The 22,051-nt window shown below is 42.6% G+C and overlaps 1 protein-coding gene across 1 annotated transcript in view; it reads left to right on the forward strand.

Annotated features, from left to right (window-relative positions):
- supt6h (SPT6 homolog, histone chaperone and transcription elongation factor) overlaps positions 1-22,051 on the forward strand; it is a 100,318-nt gene that overhangs the window by 43,427 nt on the left and 34,840 nt on the right. Inside the window, exons 12-19 of the mRNA XM_072469548.1 lie at positions 2,408-2,562; positions 4,386-4,487; positions 8,688-8,817; positions 9,056-9,206; positions 11,175-11,329; positions 18,221-18,416; positions 19,426-19,568; positions 21,089-21,206. Coding sequence (XP_072325649.1) covers positions 2,408-2,562; positions 4,386-4,487; positions 8,688-8,817; positions 9,056-9,206; positions 11,175-11,329; positions 18,221-18,416; positions 19,426-19,568; positions 21,089-21,206 — 1,150 coding nt within the window. The remainder of the gene's footprint in view (positions 1-2,407; positions 2,563-4,385; positions 4,488-8,687; positions 8,818-9,055; positions 9,207-11,174; positions 11,330-18,220; positions 18,417-19,425; positions 19,569-21,088; positions 21,207-22,051) is intronic.

Below are 22,051 nucleotides of genomic sequence, written 5' to 3' on the forward strand. Positions count from 1 at the left end.
TGGGTCACATTGAGATCCAAAAAGACGAGGTGTTGGGTGTCTTAAAAAATATTAAGGTAGATAAGTCCCCAGGGCTTGATGGGATCTACCCCAGAATACTGAAGGAGGCTGGAGTGGAAATTGCTGAGGCCTTGACAGAAATCTTTGGATCCTCACTGTCTTCAGGGGATGTCCCGGAGGACTGGAGAATAGCCAATGTTGTTCCTCTGTTTAAGAAGGGTAGCAAGGATAATCCCGGGAACTACAGGCCGGTGAGCCTTACTTCAGTGGTAGAGAAATTACTGGAGAGAATTCTTCGAGACAGGATCTACTCCCATTTGGAAGCAAATGGACGTATTAGTGAGAGGCAGCACGGTTTTGTGAAGGGAAGGTCGTGTCTCACTAACTTGATAGAGTTTTTCGAGGAGGTCACTAAGATGATTGATGCAGGTAGGGCAGTGGATGTTGTCTATATGGACTTCAGTAAGGCCTTTGACAAGGTCCCTCATGGTAGACTAATACAAAAGGTGAAGTCACACGGGATCAGGGGTGAGCTGGCAAGGTGGATACAGAACTGGCTAGGTCATTGAAGGCAGAGAGTAGCAATGGAAGGATGCTTTTCTAATTGGAGGGCTGTGACCAGTGGTGTTCCACAGGGATCAGTGCTGGGAGCTTTGCTCTTTGTAGTATATATAAATGATTTGGAGGAAAATGTAACTGGTCTGATTAGTAAGTTTGCAGACGACACAAAGGTTGGTGGAATTGCCGATAGCGATGAGGACTGTCAGAGGATACAGCAGGATTTAGATTGTTTGGAGACTTGGGCGGAGAGATGGCAGATGGAGTTTAATCCGGACAAATGTGAGGTAATGCATTTTGGAAGGTCTAATGCAGGTAGGGAATATACAGTGAATGGTAGAACCCTCAAGAGTATTGAAAGTCAAAGAGATCTAGGAGTACAGGTCCACAGGTCATTGAAAGGGGCAACACAGGTGGAGAAGGTAGTCAAGAAGGCATACGGCATGCTTGCCTTCATTGGCCGGGGCATTGAGTATAAGAATTGGCAAGTCATGTTGCAGCTGTATAGAATCTTAGTTAGGCCACACTTGGAGTATAGTGTTCAATTCTGGTCGCCACACTACCAGAAGGATGTGGAGGCTTTAGAGAGGGTGCAGAAGAGATTTACCAGAATGTTGCCTGGTATGGAGGGCATTAGCTATGAGGAGCGGTTGAATAAACTCGGTTTGTTCTCACTGGAACGAAGGAGGTTGAGGGGCGACCTGATAGAGGTATACAAAATTATGAGGGGCATAGATAGAGTGGATAGTCAGAGGCTTTTCCCCAGGGTAGAGGGGTCAATTACTAGGGGGCATAGGTTTAAGGTGAGAGGGGCAAGGTTTAGAGTAGATGTACGAGGCAAGTTTTTTACGCAGAGGGTAGTGGGTGCCTGGAACTCGCTACCTGAGGAGGTGGTGGAAGCAGGGACGATAGTGACATTTAAGGGGCATCTTGACAAATACATGAATAGGATGGGAATAGAGGGATACAGACCCAGAAAGTGTAGAAGATTGTAGTTTAATCGGGCAGCATGGTCGGCACGGGCTTGGAGGGCCGAAGGGCCTGTTTCTGTGCTGTACATTTCTTTGTTCTTTGTATAACTCATTGTCTGACACACTGAATTACACAGAACAGTCTTTCCCCCAAAAGAGTGTGGATGTTGGATCATCTGCAGCTTTCAGGATTGAGTGCTCCAGATTTCTGCTACCTTTCACTGAAGTGCTTTTTGATTTCCCTCCTGAATGATCTGTCTGTAATTTATTGAACATTTTTAAATTTATATACCAAATACGAAAGCATAACACAAAAACAAGAACAGCCCCCTCCCCCAACAGCTGACCGTAACCAGCTCTTAATTTTAAGGTTATATCCCCTTGCTCTAAATCTCCCCCACCAGAAGAAAAAAAAAATCTCCATTATCATATCAAATGATTTTATATATATTTTTAAACTTGTACTTTCTTTACCCAAGGAAAGCTGAGTTTATACAACTTGTGCCCATAATGTAACCCTTTTAAGACCTGCTGTTGTTCAGTTGAAGCTACACTGTACCCTTCCCAAAGCCAACATATCTCCCCTGAGGATCCTTTCTATTCTTGGACGCTAATGACACCATAATATAACGGAAGTCTAAAGAACTGAGCTCAGCCCCCCAGATGAGTTCTAACTAAAGCTATCTAAATCTGAAGCTTCATTCTGTCATATTTTGTCCCAGTGTTCCTTTAGTATTTTTGAATTTGTTTCACGTGGGATTCTTACCTTTTTCTGCAGAAAATTTGAAAACAAGTTTACATTTTCTGCACTTTGTTTATGTAAAATCTGCTTTAGTGCTTCTTTGTCGTGTTGAGATTTCTCCTTTTTTTTTTTGTAGACTGAAGGACGTACAATCGACTGATGAGTTGCGAGATGTCTATAATCACTTCCTGCTATATTATGGTCGTGATATTCCAAAAATGCAAAATGCATCAAAGCCACGGAAAAAGAAATACAAAAAGAGCCAGCAGGGTGGAGAGGACGAAGAAGAAGGTTAGTATGTCAACATTTTGACATAAATGTTTCCATTCCTATCTTTTCCTGTTGTGGAAAATGAAGTAATTTTCTTGAAGCCTTGGCACTTGGAACAGCATTTAATAAGGAATGTTGCTGTGGGTAAGATTTTCAGGGGCACGGGGGCTTGCGGGAAATAGTATCTCGAAATAATTCTCAAAGTTTTAAGTTTTAATTATCTGCTTTAAAACAATTTCATGCCAGTATTTATCGTTACTAAGCATGTTGGATTCAAAAACTAGAAACCTGAAGAGAGAGAACTGATTTGCACTAGAATTATTATCCTTTGTATCTGCCCTCCCCCCTCCCTCCGGTAGTAGGAACAGCTCAGGTATTTCTGAGGTGAAGTGTGTCCTTGATATAAAGCATGTAAGTAATACCTTTCCCTTTCCGTGAATATTTCCCTTGGCAATCTCCTATTTGGGATTTTTCATAATAGCACTTGGGGATTTTTATTGCAGTATGAAAACCTAAAGGGATCAAAATTGTGACATTGTAATATGTGATCGGTGGCAGTATTTCATTGCGCAAGATAATGGTTTACGCCATAATGGTCCACTCTGTTCAACTTCACCTGCTATGACTCCGAAAAGCCTCATTTTGGCCTGGAAGTCTCTGACATTTGCTGCAGAGACTGAGAAAGTTCAGGACGCTGGCTCCTGTTTTCTCTGCGCCCCCTTCTCAGCCAGCTAAGCTTTTCGCTGCTCCCTGCTTTTCTGCTCAGCTTGTTTAACAATTCTATCTATTTTTGTACAAGTCTAAATGAATACCTACTTTCAGGGTTCCACATTACTAGCTGTTTATTCTTTATTTATATATTTCAGCTGCTATATATCATTCTAAACCATAAAGATATTGTTATACACTAGTTAATGACCTGCAAACCAACATAAACAAGAGTTGTTTAGGAGGATAAATTGATTTTTTTTTAAGTTTAGTTTTTGCCTTTTGAGATGAAATTCCATGCAGTGACAAATGTGTGGGTTTTTGGTGATAAACAATAGAAAATAATCTAAACCAGACACAATTTTCTGGAATGTTCCCAACTACCTGAAAGTTAGATGGTAAAGAACAGCTAGTATGTAGGCATACATATCATGGTTGGATTCTGGAAAAATACTATGCATCAATGATGACATTCGACTATTGTTTTATTCTGTTTGCAATGGCCCATAACTTCTGAATACCCTAATGATCCGCTGGGGAATCCTTATAGGAATTTCCCAGAAGGGTTTAGCCGGGAATTGCCCAGAAGTGCTAACTTCCTCTGGACAATTGTGCTGGGCTGAGAACCATCTGACAGAAGCGATTTAAATCGTTAACTTCAGATGGTTCTGCCTGTTTTACCGTAAAAGAGATGGAGGGAAAAAAAACTTCTAACTCCAGACCCAGCCTCCCACTGGACACCTTGCACACACTTGAACCCGTTCCCAGACTGATACACCTGTTTCTCAAACTGTTGTGTATGTGTCCCCAAAAACCACCCTCCAGTCCGGTCCCACCTGATCTAAACCCGCCACCATCCAACAGCAGCTATTGCCATAAAAAGGGGCGTTCCTTACCTCTCTGCTCTCCAGTTACTGCATGCCGATGCTCTTCGCTGCTCCTGTCTCACCTAACCTGAGTGAGGAAGGTTGGGCAAGACTGGTTTCGGAATCTCAATGCGGGTAATTCCGTCGATAGTGGCAATCCACTGCCGATTGCCACTCTGAGGAAGTTATGGGGAAGTAACTTTGGTATTGGTGTGTCACAATTTTGACCACTTAATTGGATTACTTATATATGTTATATATTTTTTTCAGGAGACCGGGATGAAGAGGTTGAAGATGATGAACATCATGGGCCAGAACTTAAGCAGGCATCTCGCAGAGACATGTATACTATCTGCCAGACTGCTGGTCTAGGTAAAGATTTTGTCTGAAGGGCCAAGCTTGTGCGTCTCAGCTCTCTGAGAGTAACCTAGATTTTGTTGCCTTGGCGTTTTTAATAGCAAACCAAACTAATTTTTCTTTTTAAATTAATCAGTATCAAAGGGCATTCATTAGTGGACAATATTTGCTTACAAAATAAGAGTTTCCACCTTTACAGCTTCTAGGTGCAGGCTAACTGCACATTAAATTGTTCTCTCAACCTACCACCATGGTTAACCTGGTTATAACCAAACCTCGAAGTGACTTCAGATTAACAGACATCCAAGGACAATTTTGCCAGTAATGGGGGACGAGACTAGCCCTGAAATAAAAATTTGCCTTTGATACAGCTATGCTATGGCTGGTTCTGTTTTGGCACTCAGCATTATTTTGGCTTTTGCTCCTTATATGAGCAAAATGTATAATGGAAATCATAGAAAAGTTACAGCACAGAATGAGGCCATTCACCCCATCTTGTCATGCCGGCCTGAGGACACTCAGGGTGCCCTTGTAATCCGACCTTCCTGCATCTGGTCCATAGCCCTGTTCTCACAGCATTCAAGGTGCAGATCCAGGTACGTTTTAAAAAGAGTTTGGGGTCTCTGCCTCCACCACCAACTCAGGCAGCAAATTCCAGACTCCCACTACCCTCTGTATAAAGAGGTTCTTCCTCATGTCACCTTTATACCTTCTGCCACTGATCCTGAATCTATGGCCCCTGGTTCTAGAATTGTCCACCAAGGGAAGCAATTTTATGCTGTCCACTCTCTCTACCCCTCATTTTGTACACCTCAATTAAATCACCCCTCAACCTTCTTTGTTCCAAGGAAAATAACCCCAACCTATCCAATCTCTCTCCGTAGCTACACTGTTCTAGCCCTGTCAACATTCTTGTAAACATCCTGGGCACTCTCTCCAGAGCAATTATGTCCTTTCTGTAATGTTAAGACCAGAACTGCACACAATACTCCAGTTGCGGCCTCGCCAGTGTTGTATATACAATTCCAACATTATATCCTTTTATATTCTATACCTCTGCCAGTAAAGAAAAGCATTCCATATACTTTCTTGATACTTAATACTGAATCTAACTGAATTGTGATCACTATCCCCGATTATAGTCGCCAATTGTCACTTCACCCACTTGCCCTTTTTTGTTCGCCAAGACTCTCCTCTCATTGGGTTTGTCCCTAATTGGTTGAAAAAAAATTCCTGGACACACTACAAATTTTTCTCCCTCAGTTCCCTTTACATTGTTTGAATTCCAGTTGATATTGGGTTAGTTAAAGTCCGTTTAGTATGTCATTTCTTCTCACAATTGAAATTGATTCTTTAACCATTAGTGCTACTCCCCTTTTTTTAATCTCCCACTCTATCCTTCCTGGAAACTCTGTATTCAGGGATAATGAGCTGCCAATTTTGCCCCCGCTGGTTGTCTGGTGGAACACAGAGAAAGATCCAGGTTTCCGTTCCAGCAACGACATCCTGCTGCCATGTATCTACCTGTGCCCTTAACTCATCTACCTGGTTTGTAATACTCCTTACTTTGAAGTATAAACAGTTCAATCCCACCTTTTTCCCTTGCTGGACACTTGTTAACGTTTGCATCTCCTGTAATTCCAAGCCTATCATTACATCTTTCACATCACTAATGTCCTACCCCCATTTTCCTGATCTAAATCTGACCTATTTGATCCTACTCCTGGGCTCCTAACCCCCCTGCCACACTAGTTTAACTACTCCCCAACCGAACTAGCGAAAGCCCCTGCAAGGACATTGGTCCCAGCTCTGCCCAGGTGCAACCTGCCCAGTTTGTAGAGGTCCCACCTTCCCCAGAACCGTTCCCAGTGCTTCCAGAATTTGAATCCCTCCCGGCGACACCATCTCTCCAGCCACACATTCACTTGATCTATCCTCTTATTCCTGCTCTCTAGCGCGTGGAACTGGGAGTAATCCTGAGATTACTACATTTGAGGTCCTGTACTTGGTTGCAGGTCCTCATCCCTTAGTTTCTGTTTGTCAATGTGTGCCACAACCACCAGCTGTTCACCTTTCCACCCCAGAACCCAGAATGCCCTGCAGCCATTCTGTGACATATATGATCATAATGCTGGATTTGTACATTGGGAAAACAGCAGGTACCTGCCATGTTTGCTGACAAGAGTGAAAACGGGAAAAAGGTGAATACTAATAGACATTTAAAGGAGATGCAAGTTATAGTTAAACTCTGGCCCTTCATACAATTACTGAGCACACTGAAGTCAGTGAGATAGAATCTAAATTTCACTGTTTGACTGTTACATTTGATTTGATAAATCTAGACAAATTGATTTATTAAACAATTTATTTTCATGCACATGTATTCTCCAACCTAAATTCCTATGTCAGCATTGCCAAGGCTGTCAGTGGTGATTTTGCAACTTCTTTACGGGCAGGATGTAGTTGCAACATGAACCGTTTGCAATGACAACATCCTATGTGACTGACAACAGTAAGCTATCTCTCCTGGTTCTTTTTGACCAGTGTGCAGTCTTCAATACAGTTGTATGCATACCATCTTCCTCCCAATGCCTCTCTCCACCATCATCCAGCTGGGTTTGACTGCACGTCCTGGTTACTTTTTATCAATCCAGTTGTAGCTAGAATCATTTGCAATAGCTTTTCTTCTTGCTCCTGCAGTATTCCCTATGGTGTCCCCCAAAGAGCTATCCATGGTATTTCTCAAATACATGATGCCCTTCAGTGACATCATCAAAAAGAATGGTCAGTTTCCATATATACGATGGGAACACTCAACTTTACCTCACTGCACCTTTCTTGATCTCTCCGATGTCTGAATTATCTGATTGCTTATCCAACATCCAGTACTGAGTCAACAGAAATTTCCTCCAAATAAATATTGGAAAGACCCAAAGCCATTGTTTTCACTCACTGCCACACATTCCACCCCTCTTCTTGTCAATTGTCTGAGGTTTTATTAGACATTTTGCAGTCTTGGTGACATATTTGATTCCAAAATGAACTTCTTACCATGTATCAATGCCAAGAATGCCTATTATTGCCTCCATAACATTGCCTCACTCTGACCCTGCTCCAGCTTATCTACTGCTGATTCCCTCATTCATGCCTTTGTTACCTCTATATTTGACTATTCCAAAACACTCCTGGACAGCCTCGCATCTACCACCCTCCATAAACTTGATGTTATTCAAAGCTCTGCTGTCCATGTGTCAACTCTTACCAAGTCCCATTGCTCATTAACTCAAATCAGCTCCCAGTTAAGCAATGCCTCGATTTTAAAATTATTTGCTTTGTTTTGAAATGGGTTTCCTCCGGGTGCTCCGGTTTCCTCCCACAGTCCAAAGCTGTGCAGGTTAGGTGGATTGGCCATGATAAATTGCCCTTAGTGTTCAAAATTGCCCTTAGTGTTGGGTGGGGTTACTGGGTTATAGGGATAGGGTGGAGGTGTTGACCTTGGGTATGGTGCTCTTTCCAGGAGCCGGTGCAGACTCGATGGGCCAAATGGCCTCCTTCTGCACTGTAAATTCTATGAAATTCTATGAAATCTTTTTGTGGCCTCTCCCCTCCCTATTTCTATAACCTGCCCTACAACACACTTGGACATCTGCTTTCCTCCAATTCTGGACTGGCAATTTTTATTGCTCCACCATTGGCAACTGTTCATCAGCTGTCATGACTATAACTTCTGAAATTCCTTTGCTAAACCTCCCCATCTATTATCTACTTTTGAGATGCTCAAAACCTACCTCATTGGCCAAACCCTTGTCACCTGCCATAATATCTCCTTAATCTGGCATGGTATCAAAATTTGTTTGATAAGGCTCTTGTGAAGCAACTTGAAAATCTTTATTACATTAAAGGCACCCTGTAAACATTTCTTGTAATCAGTGTGTACTTAGTAATTTATCATGGAAATATAAAAATCATGCTCGGATTGTAGGACATTCAAGTGGAGAATGAATTACATCTTAAAATCTTGGTCCAGTTGTTCCTGTCTTCTAATTCTACATTAGCCAAAGACTACATTTCATCCTTTGTATTTGAAACACCATGAGATCAATTAGTTTAAATTAAACAAGATAGAAATGATTGCGGCACGAGAAAATAGAATGTGGCACGAGAAAATAGAATGTAAGATTTACTAATTCATCCTGCTGGCTTTCTGTTTTATAGATGGGCTTGCAAAGAAGTTTGGTCTGACCCCTGAGCAGTTTGGTGAGAACCTGCGAGACAGTTACCAGAGGCATGAGACAGAACAGTTTCCTGCTGAACCACTGGAACTGGCAAAAGATTATGTCTGCAGGTTAGCAGTAAAACTGGTACATATACTGCTCGAGTTCAGATTAGCTGTTAGGTCTTTCCGATACTCGTGACATTTTATCTCATCATTTAAACCTTTTGAGGTTTAACATACTATTTCAAAACTTGCACTAAAAAAATGAATATTTTCATTAAATTAAAACTGAACTTTAAATGTGACTTTTACAAATATGAAGTTAGGCACCTACATCAGTCTGATAATATTTGTATGCCTATTTCAGTCAATTTCCAACACCTGAGGCTGTTCTGGAAGGGTCTCGATACATGGTGGCCATGCAGATTGCCCGAGAACCATTGGTCAAGCAAGTTGTAAGACAGACCTTCCAAGAGAGAGCCAAGGTTAATATTACACCCGCAAAGAAAGGCAAAAAGGTAATTTACAGAACCAGATCATTTATTTTTAGAAGTCCATCAAGGCACAACCAGTGGTCTTCATTTCCACCATGTCAACTTGAGGAAGCTAATGCAATCAACAAGGTTTTGTTCTGCTTTTAAACATTAGAATTGGCTACGCACATGATTGCCCCACACCTGAGACTTTGTGACATTCAAGTTGGCTCATCATGAGTTAAAACAGAATTAACTAAAAGATTGAGAAATAACAAGAGAATTGATTTCTCCAAGTAAAATATGCATGTTGTCTTATTTTGCGTTTAGCAAAAGTACAAAATACATTAACTTCACCTCGTGTAGTTGATTCATAAGAAACAGGAGTAGGACATAGAGCCTTCTCCACCATTCGATAGCACCATTGGGTGGCACTGCCTCACGGCGCCAGGGACCCGGGTTTGATTCCAGCCTTGGTTCACTGTCTGTGTGGAGTTTGTATGTTCTCCCCGTGTCTGCATGGGTTTCCTCCCACAATCCAAAGATGTGCAGGTTAGGTGGATTGGTCATGCTAAATTACCCCTTAATGTTGAAAAGTGGGTTCCGGGGATAGAGTGGGGACATGGGCCTAGAGAGCCTGCTTTTTCAGAGGGTTGGTGCAAACTCAATGGGCCGATTGGCCTCCTTCTGCACTGTAGTGATTCTATGATCATGGCTGATCTGATTATGGCCTTGACTCCACTTTCTTGCCTGCCCTATAAACCTTTAAATCCCTCGCTGTTCAAAAGTATTTCTAACTCAGCCTTGAATATATTCAGTGATCCAGCCTCCACTGCTCTGTGAAAGAGTTCCAATGACTAACATCCCTCTGAGAAGAAATGGTTCTTCATCCCCTTCTTAAATGAGTGACCCTTATTTATTTATTTTATTTTTTAGTGTACCCGATTATCTTTTTCCAATTAAGGGTCAATTTAGCGTGGCCAATCCACCTAACCTGTGCATCTTTGGGTTGTGGGGGTGAAACCCATGCAGACACTCTGAGAATGAGCAAACTTCACACAGTGACCCGTGGTCGGGATTGAACTCGGGTCCTCAACGCCAAAGGCAACAATGCTAACCACTGTGCCAACCTTTCCTCATAAGAAAACCCCTTTGACCCGGGGATTAACCTAGTGAACCTTTTCTGCACTGCTTCCAATGCACAAATATCCCTCATTCCTTATCTGCACCAAATTCCCAAGTTACCACTCCTACTACACCGCACTCTGCCTACTTTAATAGAGAGCTGATGACATACCAAGTCACCATACCATGCTAAATCAGCTTCCCGCTACAGTGATTTAACACTTATTCACTTTCAGTTGACAGATAGGAGCTGCTATCAGGCAGTTTGTTAATTTCGCTCCGTAATTAGCTTACAGTTTTTATGTTCGAAGTCAGTCTGAGTGCTAATCTAATTTAGATCTTGAGAAAAATTCACCAGAGATTCCACCTGTACCCACATTCCCAAGTTAGCATTCGTACCTCATCACACTCCAGCCTCGTCATACTCTATGCTCCCACATTCTGAGAGCACTTGAATGACAGGCTGCTCCTCTGAGATACTGTTAATGACTAAACATTGACATTTATGGTGTTGTTGTGGTAGTTGAAATGTACCTGTAGAATAAACATTCAAAGCCACAAATATCATGGAACTAGTGGAGTCACTCTCGTAGAGAGCCTGCAGGGATCTGACTGGCTAATTGGCCCATTTCTGTGCTGTAACCATTCTGCACAACCTAAAAGATGGCAATTCTAAATAATATTCCTGCGGAGATTTGGATGTACAAGATGTCAAAATCCTGTGCAATAGAGATTAGTGTTTAAAATAAATTGGGCAAATAGGATGATCAAGTCAAATAATTTTCAGCAACCTTTCGCATTCCCAATAAATATATCTGCACAAATTTTGTGAATGAGAATTTACAGTATCATGAGGTTCTAATGCTGGACCCATTTTTGTGGTTACAGGATATTGATGAAGCACATTTTGCTTATTCATTCAAATATGCAAAGAATAAGCCGGTCAAAGAATTAAGAGATGATCAGTTCCTGAAGATGTGCCTTGCTGAAGACGATGGCTTACTAGCAATTGACATCTGTATTGATATGAAAGGAGTTGATGGGTGAGTTATCACGGAAACTCAAAGTTCTCATGACTCTGCTCTACATGAGGGCAGTAGAGCGGAGATGCTGATTGGCTGTTGTGGGGGAAATTTGCATATGTGCATTGTGGTCACCCTAACTTGAAGGTGGTTTATGGAGGAGCTGTTGTCAAGTGAAGACAAACATCCAGCAGAGGGCAGTAGAGTGGAGCTGCTGATTGGCTGGTGTGAGGGAAATTTGCATATGTGCATTGTGGTCACCCTAACTTGAAGGTGGTTTGTGGAGGAGCTGTTGTCAAGTGACACTTCAATCCGAAACATTTCTTCAGTGTTTCCTTCCCTACCACCTCCTCTAACCAAAAAAACCCAACCGCTGTAAAGATCAAGAGGAAGGCTCGAGGGCAGGTAGAAGTAGAAAGAAGTTGAACCGTGACGTCACAGCCTGCAGGTAAGGGATTGGCTGGTGACTGGTGAGTAGTTTTTCGTTTCTTTTCCCTCAGGTGTTATGGTGCGGGGCGCAGATGTTGCTGAGTGAGTGCTTGCTGAGAAGGGGAGTAAATTTTTTTTTAAAACTTGCTGTAGGGAGTTTCCAGCTGAATCCGGTCGGAGTGAGGACAGAGTGACTGCTGGGTATGTAGTAAAGATTTAAATTGTTTGCGCAGGCCAATAACAGCTGATTGCTGTTTTTGTGTGGGGCGCAGTGGTTGCTGGTTAAGTGTTTTATTTTTACCTGTATTTAAGTTGGGCAGTTTCTAAACGCTAGACACTGCACTTGTAGTGTTCCCCCACCCTTCCACCTCCTTTAACATAAGGGGTAGAGTGAATAACAGGTAAGCTCATTTTTTTCTTTTTCTTTTTTTATCTAGAGGGGATGGCAGGGAAAGTAGTGCAATGTTCCTCCTGCAGAATGTTTGAGGTGAGGGATGCCGTCAGTGTCCCTGCTGATTTCATCTGTGGGAAGTGCACCCATCTCCAGCTCCTCAGAAACCGCGTTAGGGAACTGGAGCTGGAGCTGGATGAACTTCGGATCATTCGGAAGGCAAACGTGGTCATAGATAGAAGCTTCAGGGATGTAGTTACTCCGAAGAATAAAGATAGGTGGGTGACGGTGAGAGGGGCTGGGAGTAAACAATCAGTACAGGGATCCCCTGTGGTGGTTCCCCTTAGTAACAAGTATACCGCTTTGGATACTGTTGGGGGAGGGGGGGGAACTTACCAGGGGTAAGCCATGGGGTACAGGGCTCTGGCACAGAGTCTGTCCCTGTTGCTCAGAAGGGAAGGGGGAGAGGAGTAGAGCATTAGTCATTGGAGACTCCATAGTTAGGGGGATAGATAGGAGATTCTGTGGGAACGAGAGAGACTCGCGGTTGGTGGGTTGCCTGCCAGGGCCCGTGCTATCTCGGATCGTGTTTTCGGGATCCTTAAGGGGGAGGGGGAGCAGCCCCAAGTCGTGGTCTACATAGGTACCAACGACATAGGTAGGAAAAGGGATAGGGATGTAAGGCAGGAATTCAGGGAGCTAGGGTGGATACTTAGATCTAGGACAAACAGAGTTATTATCTCTGGGTAGTTACCCGTGCCACGTGCTAGCGAGATGAGGAATAGGGAGAGAGAGGAGTTGGAACACGTGGCTACAGGGATGGTGCAGGAGGGAGGGTTTCATATTTCTGGATAATTGGGGCTCATTCTGGGATCGGTGGGACCTCTACAAACGGGATGGTCTACACCTGGACCAGAGGGGTACCAATATCTTGGGGGGGGATTTGGTAATGCGCTTCGGGAGGATTTAAACTAATTCAGCAGGGGTTGGGAACCTGAATTGTAGCTCCAGTGTACAGGAGGTTGAGAGTAGTGAGGTCATGAGTAAGGTTTCAAAGTTGCAGGAGTGTACCGGCAGGCAGGAAGGTGGTTTAAAGTATGTCTTCTTCAATGCCAGCATCCGGAACAAGGTGGGTGAACTTGCGTCATGGGTTGGTACCTGGGACTTTGATGTTGCGGCCATTTCGGAGACATGAATAGAGCAGGGACAGGAATGGTTGTTGCAGGTGCCGGGGTTTAGATATTTCAGTAAGCTCAGGGAAGGTGGTAAAAGAGGGAGAGGGGTGGCATTGTTAATCAAGGACAGTATTACAGTGGCAGACAGGACGTTTGATGAGGACTCGTCTACTGAGGTAGTATGGGCTGAGGTTAGAAACAGGAAAGGAGAGGTCACCCTGTTAGGGGTTTTCTATAGGCCTCCAAAAAGCTCCAGAGATGTCGAGGAAAGGATTGCAAAGATGATTCTGGATAGGAGCGAAAGCAACAGGGTAGTTGTTATGGGGGACTTTAACTTTCCAAGTATTGACTGGAAACGCTATAGTTCGAGTACTTTAGAGTCCAATGTGTGTAGGAGGGTTTCCTGACACAGTATGTAGATAGACCAACGAGAGGTGAGGCCATATTGGATTTGGTACTGGGTAATGAACCAGGACAGGTGTTAGATTTGGAGGTAGGTGAGCACTTTGGTGATAGTGACCACAATTTGATTACGTTTTGATAAGTATGTACCTGCCGGGCAGGGAGGAAGTGGTCGAAGCGAGGGAACCGTGGTTTACGAAAGCAGTCGAAACACTTGTCAAGAGGAAGAAGGAGGCTTATGTAAAGATGAGACATGAAGGTTCAGTTAGGGCACTCAAGAGTTACACGTTAGCTAGGAAGGACCTAAAGAGAGAGCTAAGAAGAGCCAGGTGGGGACATGAGAAGTCTTTGGCAGGTAGGATCAAGGATAACCCTAAAGCTTTCTAAAGATATGTCAGGAATAAAAGAATGACTAGGGTAAGAGTAGGGCCAGTCAAGGACAGTAGTGGGAAGTTGTGCGTGGAGTCCGAGGAGATAGGCAGATGCTAAATAAATATTTTTCGTCAGTATTCACACAGGAAAAAGACAGTGTTGTCGAGGAGAATACTGAGATTCAGGCTACTAGACTAGAAGGGCTTGAGGTTCATAAGGAGGAGGTGTTAGCAATTCTGGAAAGTGTGAAAATCGGTAAGTCCCCTGGGCCGAATGGGATTTATCCTAGGATTCTCTGGGAAGCTAGGGAGGAGATTGCTGAGTCTTTGGCTTTGATCTTTAAGTCATCTTTGTCTACAGGAATAGTGCCAGAAGACTGGAGGATAGCAAATGTTGTCCCCTTGTTCAAGAAGGGGAGTAGAGACAACCCCGGTAACTATCGACCAGTGAGCCTTACGTCTGTTGATCTAACAATGAATGGTACAGAAGGACTGGTAACTCTAGTCAGTTTTGACAACTGTAACTAGTAACAGGACAGCATTGAATCATAGAATTTACAGTGCAGAAGGAGGCCATTCAGCCCATCGAGTCAAATGTGGGCAAAGTCTTGGAAAGGTTTATAAGAGATAGGATGTATAATCATCTGGAAAGGAATAATTTGATTAGAGATAGTCAACACGGTTTTGTGAAGGGTAGGTCGTGCCTCACGAACCTTTCTTTGAGTTCTTTGAGAAGGTGACCAAACAGGTGGATGAGGGTAAAGTAGTTGATGTGGTGTATATGGATTTCAGTAAAGCGTTTGATAAGGTTCCCCACGGTAGGCTACTGCAGAAAATACAGAGGCATGGATCCAGGGTGATTTAGCAGTTTGGATCAGAAATTGGCTAGCTGGAAGAAGACAAAGGGTGGTAGTTGGGAAATATTCAGACTGGAGTCCAGTTACTAGTGGTGTACCACAAGGATCTGTTTTGGGGCCACTGCTGTTTGTCATTTTTATAAATGACCTGGAGGAGGGCGTAGAAGGATGGGTGAGTAAATTTGCAGATGACACTAAAGTCGGTGGAGTTGTGGGCGCTGGGCTGAGAGGTGGCAAATGGAGTTTAATGCAGAAACGTGTGAGGTGATTCCTTTTGGAAGGAATAACAGGAAGACAGAGTACTGGGCTAATGGTAAGATTCTTGGCAGTGTGGATGAGCAGAGAGATCTCGGTGTCCATGTACATAGATCCCTGAAAGTTGCCACCCACGTTGAGAGGGTTGTTAAGACGGCGAACGGTGTGTTAGCTTTTATTGGTAGAGGGATTGAGTTTCGGAGCCATGAGGTCATGTTGCAGCTGTACAAAACTCTGGTGCGCCCGCATTTGGAGTATTGCGTGCAATTCTGGTCGCCGCATTATAGGAAGGATGTGGAAGCATTGGAAAGGGTGCAGAGGGGATTTACCAGAATGTTGCCTGGAATGGAGGGAAGATTTTATGAGGGACCGCTGAGGGACTTGAGGTTGTTTTCGTTAGAGAGAAGAAGGTTAAGAGGTGACTTAATTGAGGCATACAAGATGATCAGAGCATTAGATTGGGTGGACAGTGAGAGCCTTTTACCTCGGATGGTGATGTCCAGCACGAGGGGACATAGCTTAAATTGAGGGGAGATAGATATAGAACAGATATCAGAGGTAGGTTCTTTACGCAGAGTGTAGTAAGGGTGTGGAATGCCCTGCCTGCAACAGTAGTGGACTCGCCAACACTAAGGGCATTCAAATGGTCATTGGATAGGCATATGGACGATAAGGGAATAGTGTAGATGGGCTTTAGAGTGGTTTCACAGATCGGCACAGCGTCGAGGGCCGAAGGGCCTGTACTGCGCTGTAATGTTCTATGTTTCTATTGTGTTGTGAAGACAGTAGACTGGCTTTATCAGTGGAGCAGTGCAATTGATGTTTGCAATGTAAATTCACATTTATTACATAAGATTTCTATTGCTGATGAATGTACTCTGAGTGCTTAGGCTTTGACCAGGTTGGTACAACATATCTAAAGTTTTGGATGATTGATCTGGGATATCATCCCTTGGCGGTTATTTTCCAAGATGATGGAATCTCCTCTTTCCCCACCTCTTCCTTTTCCCCTTCCAAATAACTTAAAGGCCTCTGAAATAATGAACAGGGGTATGGAAGTGGATGACCAAAATATTCTTTCGGGCACAAAGTTAGTTCTGTATGATGGAATATATTTCTCTTCAGCCTGTCGGGGAAGTTCACAGAACTTTTGTGGATCAAACTTCAATTAACCAACCTAATCAAAAAGTTGATGGAAGCAGCATAAAAGGGAACGAGGAACATGAATTTGATCAATGTTTCCGTATGGCGTAATAAAAATTGAAGTTGCACTATTTCAGTTCAGGGTTAAATAGATGTTGAACAAAGGCAAAGTTTCTTAATATTTTATTATTGCATTTGAATGTATCTGCAACAACATTAATATGTTTGGGAGAGAGCAAGCTGCGAAGTAGCAAATATACGTCAACAAAATGGGGACAACTTAAACCCGTGTTGGGGAGGGGGGGAGTCCTGTAACTCTAACCCCATACAGCTCGATTTTCCTACTTTTCTATCCAATATGTCCCGACCAGTTACCCAAGCTTCTTCATGTCAGTAAAGCAGTGAAATTGCAAAGTGACTTGGTTAATGCTAATAGAGATATTGGGGTTTCCCAATGGCAGTAATCGAGCAGGAAAGACCATGTTGATTTTCTGGTCTGTGGGACAACTGTTTGCTGCCTGGGCTGCTGACATTTTTCTGTGAAATTTCCCCAACTTAGTCACTGGCCAAACGGCAGGACCATTTGTGGGTCAGGACCCAGTTGACAGGTGAATTGGACTTTACAGAGGTGCTTTAACTGAGCCAAGGCATGACCATCCTACCTCCCAATTCCCAGATAATCGGGGAGAGTGGGTGGGATAATGCAATGAATCAGTCAAAAGAAGGTTTTCAAATTAACGAGATGATGATGTTGGTTACAAAGGCTCACAAGTGATTGAATGTTTGAGGCTGCAGCAACCACAGGAATGGAGAGGTGACCTGGTGTGACTGCAGGAGTCTCACTCTTTTTTGGGGGCATTTATGGGGCTGCAGTGAGTTGAGCTCACAGCTCTGATCTCTCTCCTTGCAGGAGGAGAGAGCACACAACCTTGGCAAGAGGCCATTGAGAAGGAGTTGTTGTTCCAGAAGGATATAGCTGTCAGTAGCGACCTGCCACGGGAGCCTGGGCCTCCTGATTCATTGGTTCAGACATTTCAAGAGAACTGGATTCTCTGCCATTGTGGGAGGGGATGGAGAGTCTTGACTCCTTCCAGTTGGATCTCTGTATCCATCCCCTCTTCCCTGTGGAAGGGCACAGAGCTGAGGAGACGACTGCTGGTGCTGTTGGTAGTGGTATTGTTTTCCATCTTATCCCTCGGCAGCGGTTCAGTGTGGAGCTGTGTAAGCTGCGCTCATGCCATGGTAAAGGCTGGCAGTGATGGACAGTTGAAATGCCTTCCAAGAAGTTGGTAATCATCTGTCAAGCAGTGATAGTACCCTCTCCGGGAAGAAGTACAGTGAAAAACAGCCTCTCACCCAGCCATGGCTGGCGCTCATCAGTTTTGCTGATCAAAGTCTTCCCCGCCTTGTCAGTTTTACTGAAGAAAATTTCCCCAATCTGCACTCATCAAGTGGAGGAAAGTGAGGTTGAGGCCATAGTCAGATCAGCCACCTACCAAATCCCTTACACCTACAATCTAGAAAGGCAACAGACATGGGAACACCATCAACATCCTGATGGTGTCTGACAAGCTTCACGAGGGCAATTGGAGATGGGCAACAAATGTTGGCCGTGCCAGTGTGCTCACATCCTATGAACAAATAAAAATGTATTTAAATGTTGGGGGTTTCCTGGGGGTTTTAGTAGTTATTAGAGTTTTGTTAAACTCATCATGGAAATATTTTTTGGCTCCCTGTATTCCTACCTCTGTGAAACCAGCCAATGATTTAATGTACTCCAGATTGCTCCTACTATTGCAGCTTAAGCAGAGAAACTTTCCTTGGTTTTCGTGGTGAGCAGTGTGATATCTTACCAGATAATGAATCTGATTGTATCTCTCATCTTTTAGTTACGGGAATGACCAGACTTATTTTGATGAAATCAAGCAGTTTTATTACCGTGACGAATTCAGCCATCAAGTGCAAGAGTGGAACAGACAGCGCAGTATGGCAATTGAACGAGCGCTGAACCAGTTCCTCTACCCACAGATGGCCAAGGAGCTGAAAAGCAAGTTGCTAATTGAGACAAGGGACTATCTTTGCAAGGTATTGAATGAAAAGTTATTGTTTCTACTCTGGATGTTAAACCTTTTAGGACATACTCATGATCTATATTTAGGATAAGTCATGGCTTCCACCTTCCCTGTAGCATTGCTACATTTGACTATTTTTCGCATCAAGCAAATATTGATCTGCACTAAACATCAAAGTACATTGCCTTTATCCCATTAAATGTTTATTTTAGTTTATTCGCAGGAAGAGAGACAAGAGTGGTAAAATCCAAAAAAGCAGTATCTTCATATATGCATAGCTTTAAAATAAAATTTTTTAAACCTTGCTTTAAATCTTTCTTAGCATTTGTTGATTATTGGTGTTGGTTAGGTAATTAAATATCTAATAAAGCCCAACTATCACACGTGTCACACAATTCCAAAGTGCTTTTCACTCATTTTGGGGTACATATGGGCACCCAATGACTCAAGTGACATCCAAAAAGGAGTCCTTGCTTGCATATCCTGCAGTGTTGGGAGTGTATGTACATCTGATGGTGAATGTAAGGAACATTAGCGTGTCTAAAAGGAAAGTAGGATTTTTTAAATGTGTGGTTTAGGGTAGGGGATCTGAATGCTAATAACTGAAGCACTGTGCCTCCGCTTGTGGAACTTTTTGAATTTGAATCCAGCCAGGCTGAAGCAGTCAGTTATTCTGCATTAAATGAACTTGGCCACAGTCAACTAATTTCTAAAAGGACCTGCATCCACAAGTCTAACTACCGACATTTCAGCATAGATTGTTAGTAAATTTTCAGTCTCACAAGAAGCATAAAAAGGAATGGAGTGGAAAATGAAAAGATTGATACAGGTGATTTACCAGGTGCTCTTTTAAAATTGCACAAATAGCCCCTCCAAATAGAAAAACAAATTTGATGAATGAATGAATTTAAATGTTTGAATGTCAACTGGACTTATTCAGTTATCCAACTGATAGCCATGTGAAGACCTGAGTTCTTGTTACCTTTGTTTAAAATGCTAATTTTCGGCTATCATTATGCTAGTGTTGCAGCCGCAAGCTTTACAACTGGCTGAAAGTCGCACCTTATCGACCCGACCAACAGAATGAAGAAGACGATGATGACTTTATGGAGGAAAATCAGGGTAAAGGAGTTCGGGTGCTAGGCTTGGCATTTTCAGGAGAAAGGTATGTGTGTAAGGAAACATTTACTTTCCGATTCCAGTGAGCAATTATTTATACTGAGAGATTGATGGAAAATACCAATTGTGTTTCATGCAAGAGTACTTGTGGAGGTATCACTACAAGAAAATCTTAGCTTCTAAACAAAGGTATTACCTATTTTTTAAATGCAATGCATATAAGAAGAATGATGTGGAGATGCCGGCGTTGGACTGGGGTGAGCACAGTAAGAAGTTTTACAACACCAGGTTAAAGTCCAACAGGTTTGTTTTGATGACACTAGCTTTCAGAGCGCTGCTCCTTCCTCAGGTGAATGAAGAGGTATGTTCCAGAACATACATATTCCAGATACATATTCTGGAACATACCTCTTCATTCACCTGAGGAAGGAGCAGCGTTCGGAAAGCTAGTGACATCGAAACAAACCTGTTGGACTTTAACCTGGTCTTGTAAGACTTCTTACTATAAGAAGAATGGTCTAAATTAACATGGTTATTGTGGCACCTTGCTGTTCAACAGAATTCTATATATATTCAGTTCACATTTCATTCAGAAACACAAGTTTGCAAATTACTGTAATTTCCTTCAATATCTCCGTTTGATCCATATGTATTCCTAAACTGCAGTAAAGGCAGCATAGGTACAGAACGTAGATACAACATTTTAAATGGACTTTACCACACTTGTGTAATTCACCTTGATATTTTAGTGGAGGGAATGCGATCTGCTAAAAGATTCAGTTAAGCAGGTATTGAATCAGTCAACTGTTAAAATACTGAATAAACTTTTGTCTTGGGAGTGGAGAATTTTTTTTTCTGTGGAATGTCATAGTGTAGACTTCAACCTTGAATATTATATCTCTCTGCGATATTAATTAGATCTGTCTGAAACATTGTTGCTCCTTAAAAGTTGTGGGTTTCTGGTCCTTTCCAAGCCACTTTTCAGCTTAAGAGTGAAGAAATGGCCAAGCAAGTACATAACAGCTAAGCAGCCTGGGTTCATGATGTGATTTAAAATCTATTTCTGGAATCTAGAGATATTGTCTATTTGAAGGGTGTAAAGCTGCCTTGTGCATGCAACTAGTAAAGATCACATGGTGAAGGGTGAGCAAGAGAAGTGTTCCAGTGCCACTCTGTGGCCACAATCTCTTCTGAATTCCCCTTCCTTAATGTGGACCGATGCTGCCTGATATTAGTAGCCCATTTCTGCACCGCCTCTTCTTCCACCCTGAAACATGAAGGGCGAAAGCTTGATTTTCAGTTGATTTCAGTGGACTCCTTCTCTAAAATCAATTGAATTAAATTGTGAACGTAAACATAAATGGTTTTAATTTATAAAATAAGAAATTTATATTGGGGATAGGTTTTTTTCTGCGTGGGGATCTACTTAAATACTTTATAACCTGAAATTCCTGTTTCCTGATATAACAATGAGTCGTCAGTTTAATAAATTACAGGTATATTGGAGCTATGGTAGCTCCCATCAAAAATATTACTAACGTTTTATGTAATGTTCCTTTTTTCTAGGGATACGCCGGCCTTCTGCTCCCTTGTTAGCGGCGAGGGTGAAGTGACAGATTTCCTTCGTCTGCCTCATTTCTTGAAGCGAAGGAATGCTTGGCGAGAGGAAGAAAGAGAGAAAAAAGTAATGGTTGATTTTGACCATTGAAATATTCCAAAAACAATTCTTCAAGTGTGTTGATACAGACTGAAGTGTAGTGTGTGAGTCTGTACTAAGTACTGTTGGGGCCACTATTGTTTATAACTTTCAAGATTTAAGAATGGAATTATGTGCATGTTTGCAGATGATACCAAATTGGGGGCAATAGCAAATACACAAGTCAGTACGCATATGTTTGCAAAGGCCCTGACCAGCTTAATTAATGGACAGAAAAATGGCAAATTCAATTTAATGCAGGAAACCTAAGACAATGTGATTGGGCAGAGGTGAGATCGATGTGAATTATGCACTAAGTAGGGAGGCACTTGAAATATTGGAGCAGGGGTGAGATCTTGGGAGTTTTAGTGGTCTGGTAATCATCAACAAATGAAATTTGATTCTTATTAGGAATACACCATGAGAGCATCATAGATAAGTGGTTTAGGTGGACTGGCAACTTGAAGCTGTTGCTATTTAAGAAGCACAATGATCATTAATGGTTGCAATTTAACCTGGCACAAACAAACTTTGTTCCAGTCTCTCACTCACAATGAACTGCTTGTGGTTTCTTTCCTGAGAAGCATTTTAGTTATGTTATACAATAGAATTGATTTTGTGTATGCATGTATTTATTTTTCATTTATGGGATGTAGGCGTCATTGGCAAGACCAGCATTTGTTGCCCATCCCCAACTGCTTTCAAGAATGTGGTGGTGAGCCACCCTCCTGAACTGTAGTCGATAGTCGATGCGGTGCAGATGTATCCACAGTGCTGAGAGGAAGGGAGTTCCAGGATTTTGATCCAGTGATGCCGTTTCAAGACGGGATGGC

Source organism: Scyliorhinus torazame, chromosome 12, assembly GCF_047496885.1.
Source record: "Scyliorhinus torazame isolate Kashiwa2021f chromosome 12, sScyTor2.1, whole genome shotgun sequence".
NCBI classification, from domain to species: Eukaryota; Metazoa; Chordata; class Chondrichthyes; order Carcharhiniformes; family Scyliorhinidae; genus Scyliorhinus; species Scyliorhinus torazame.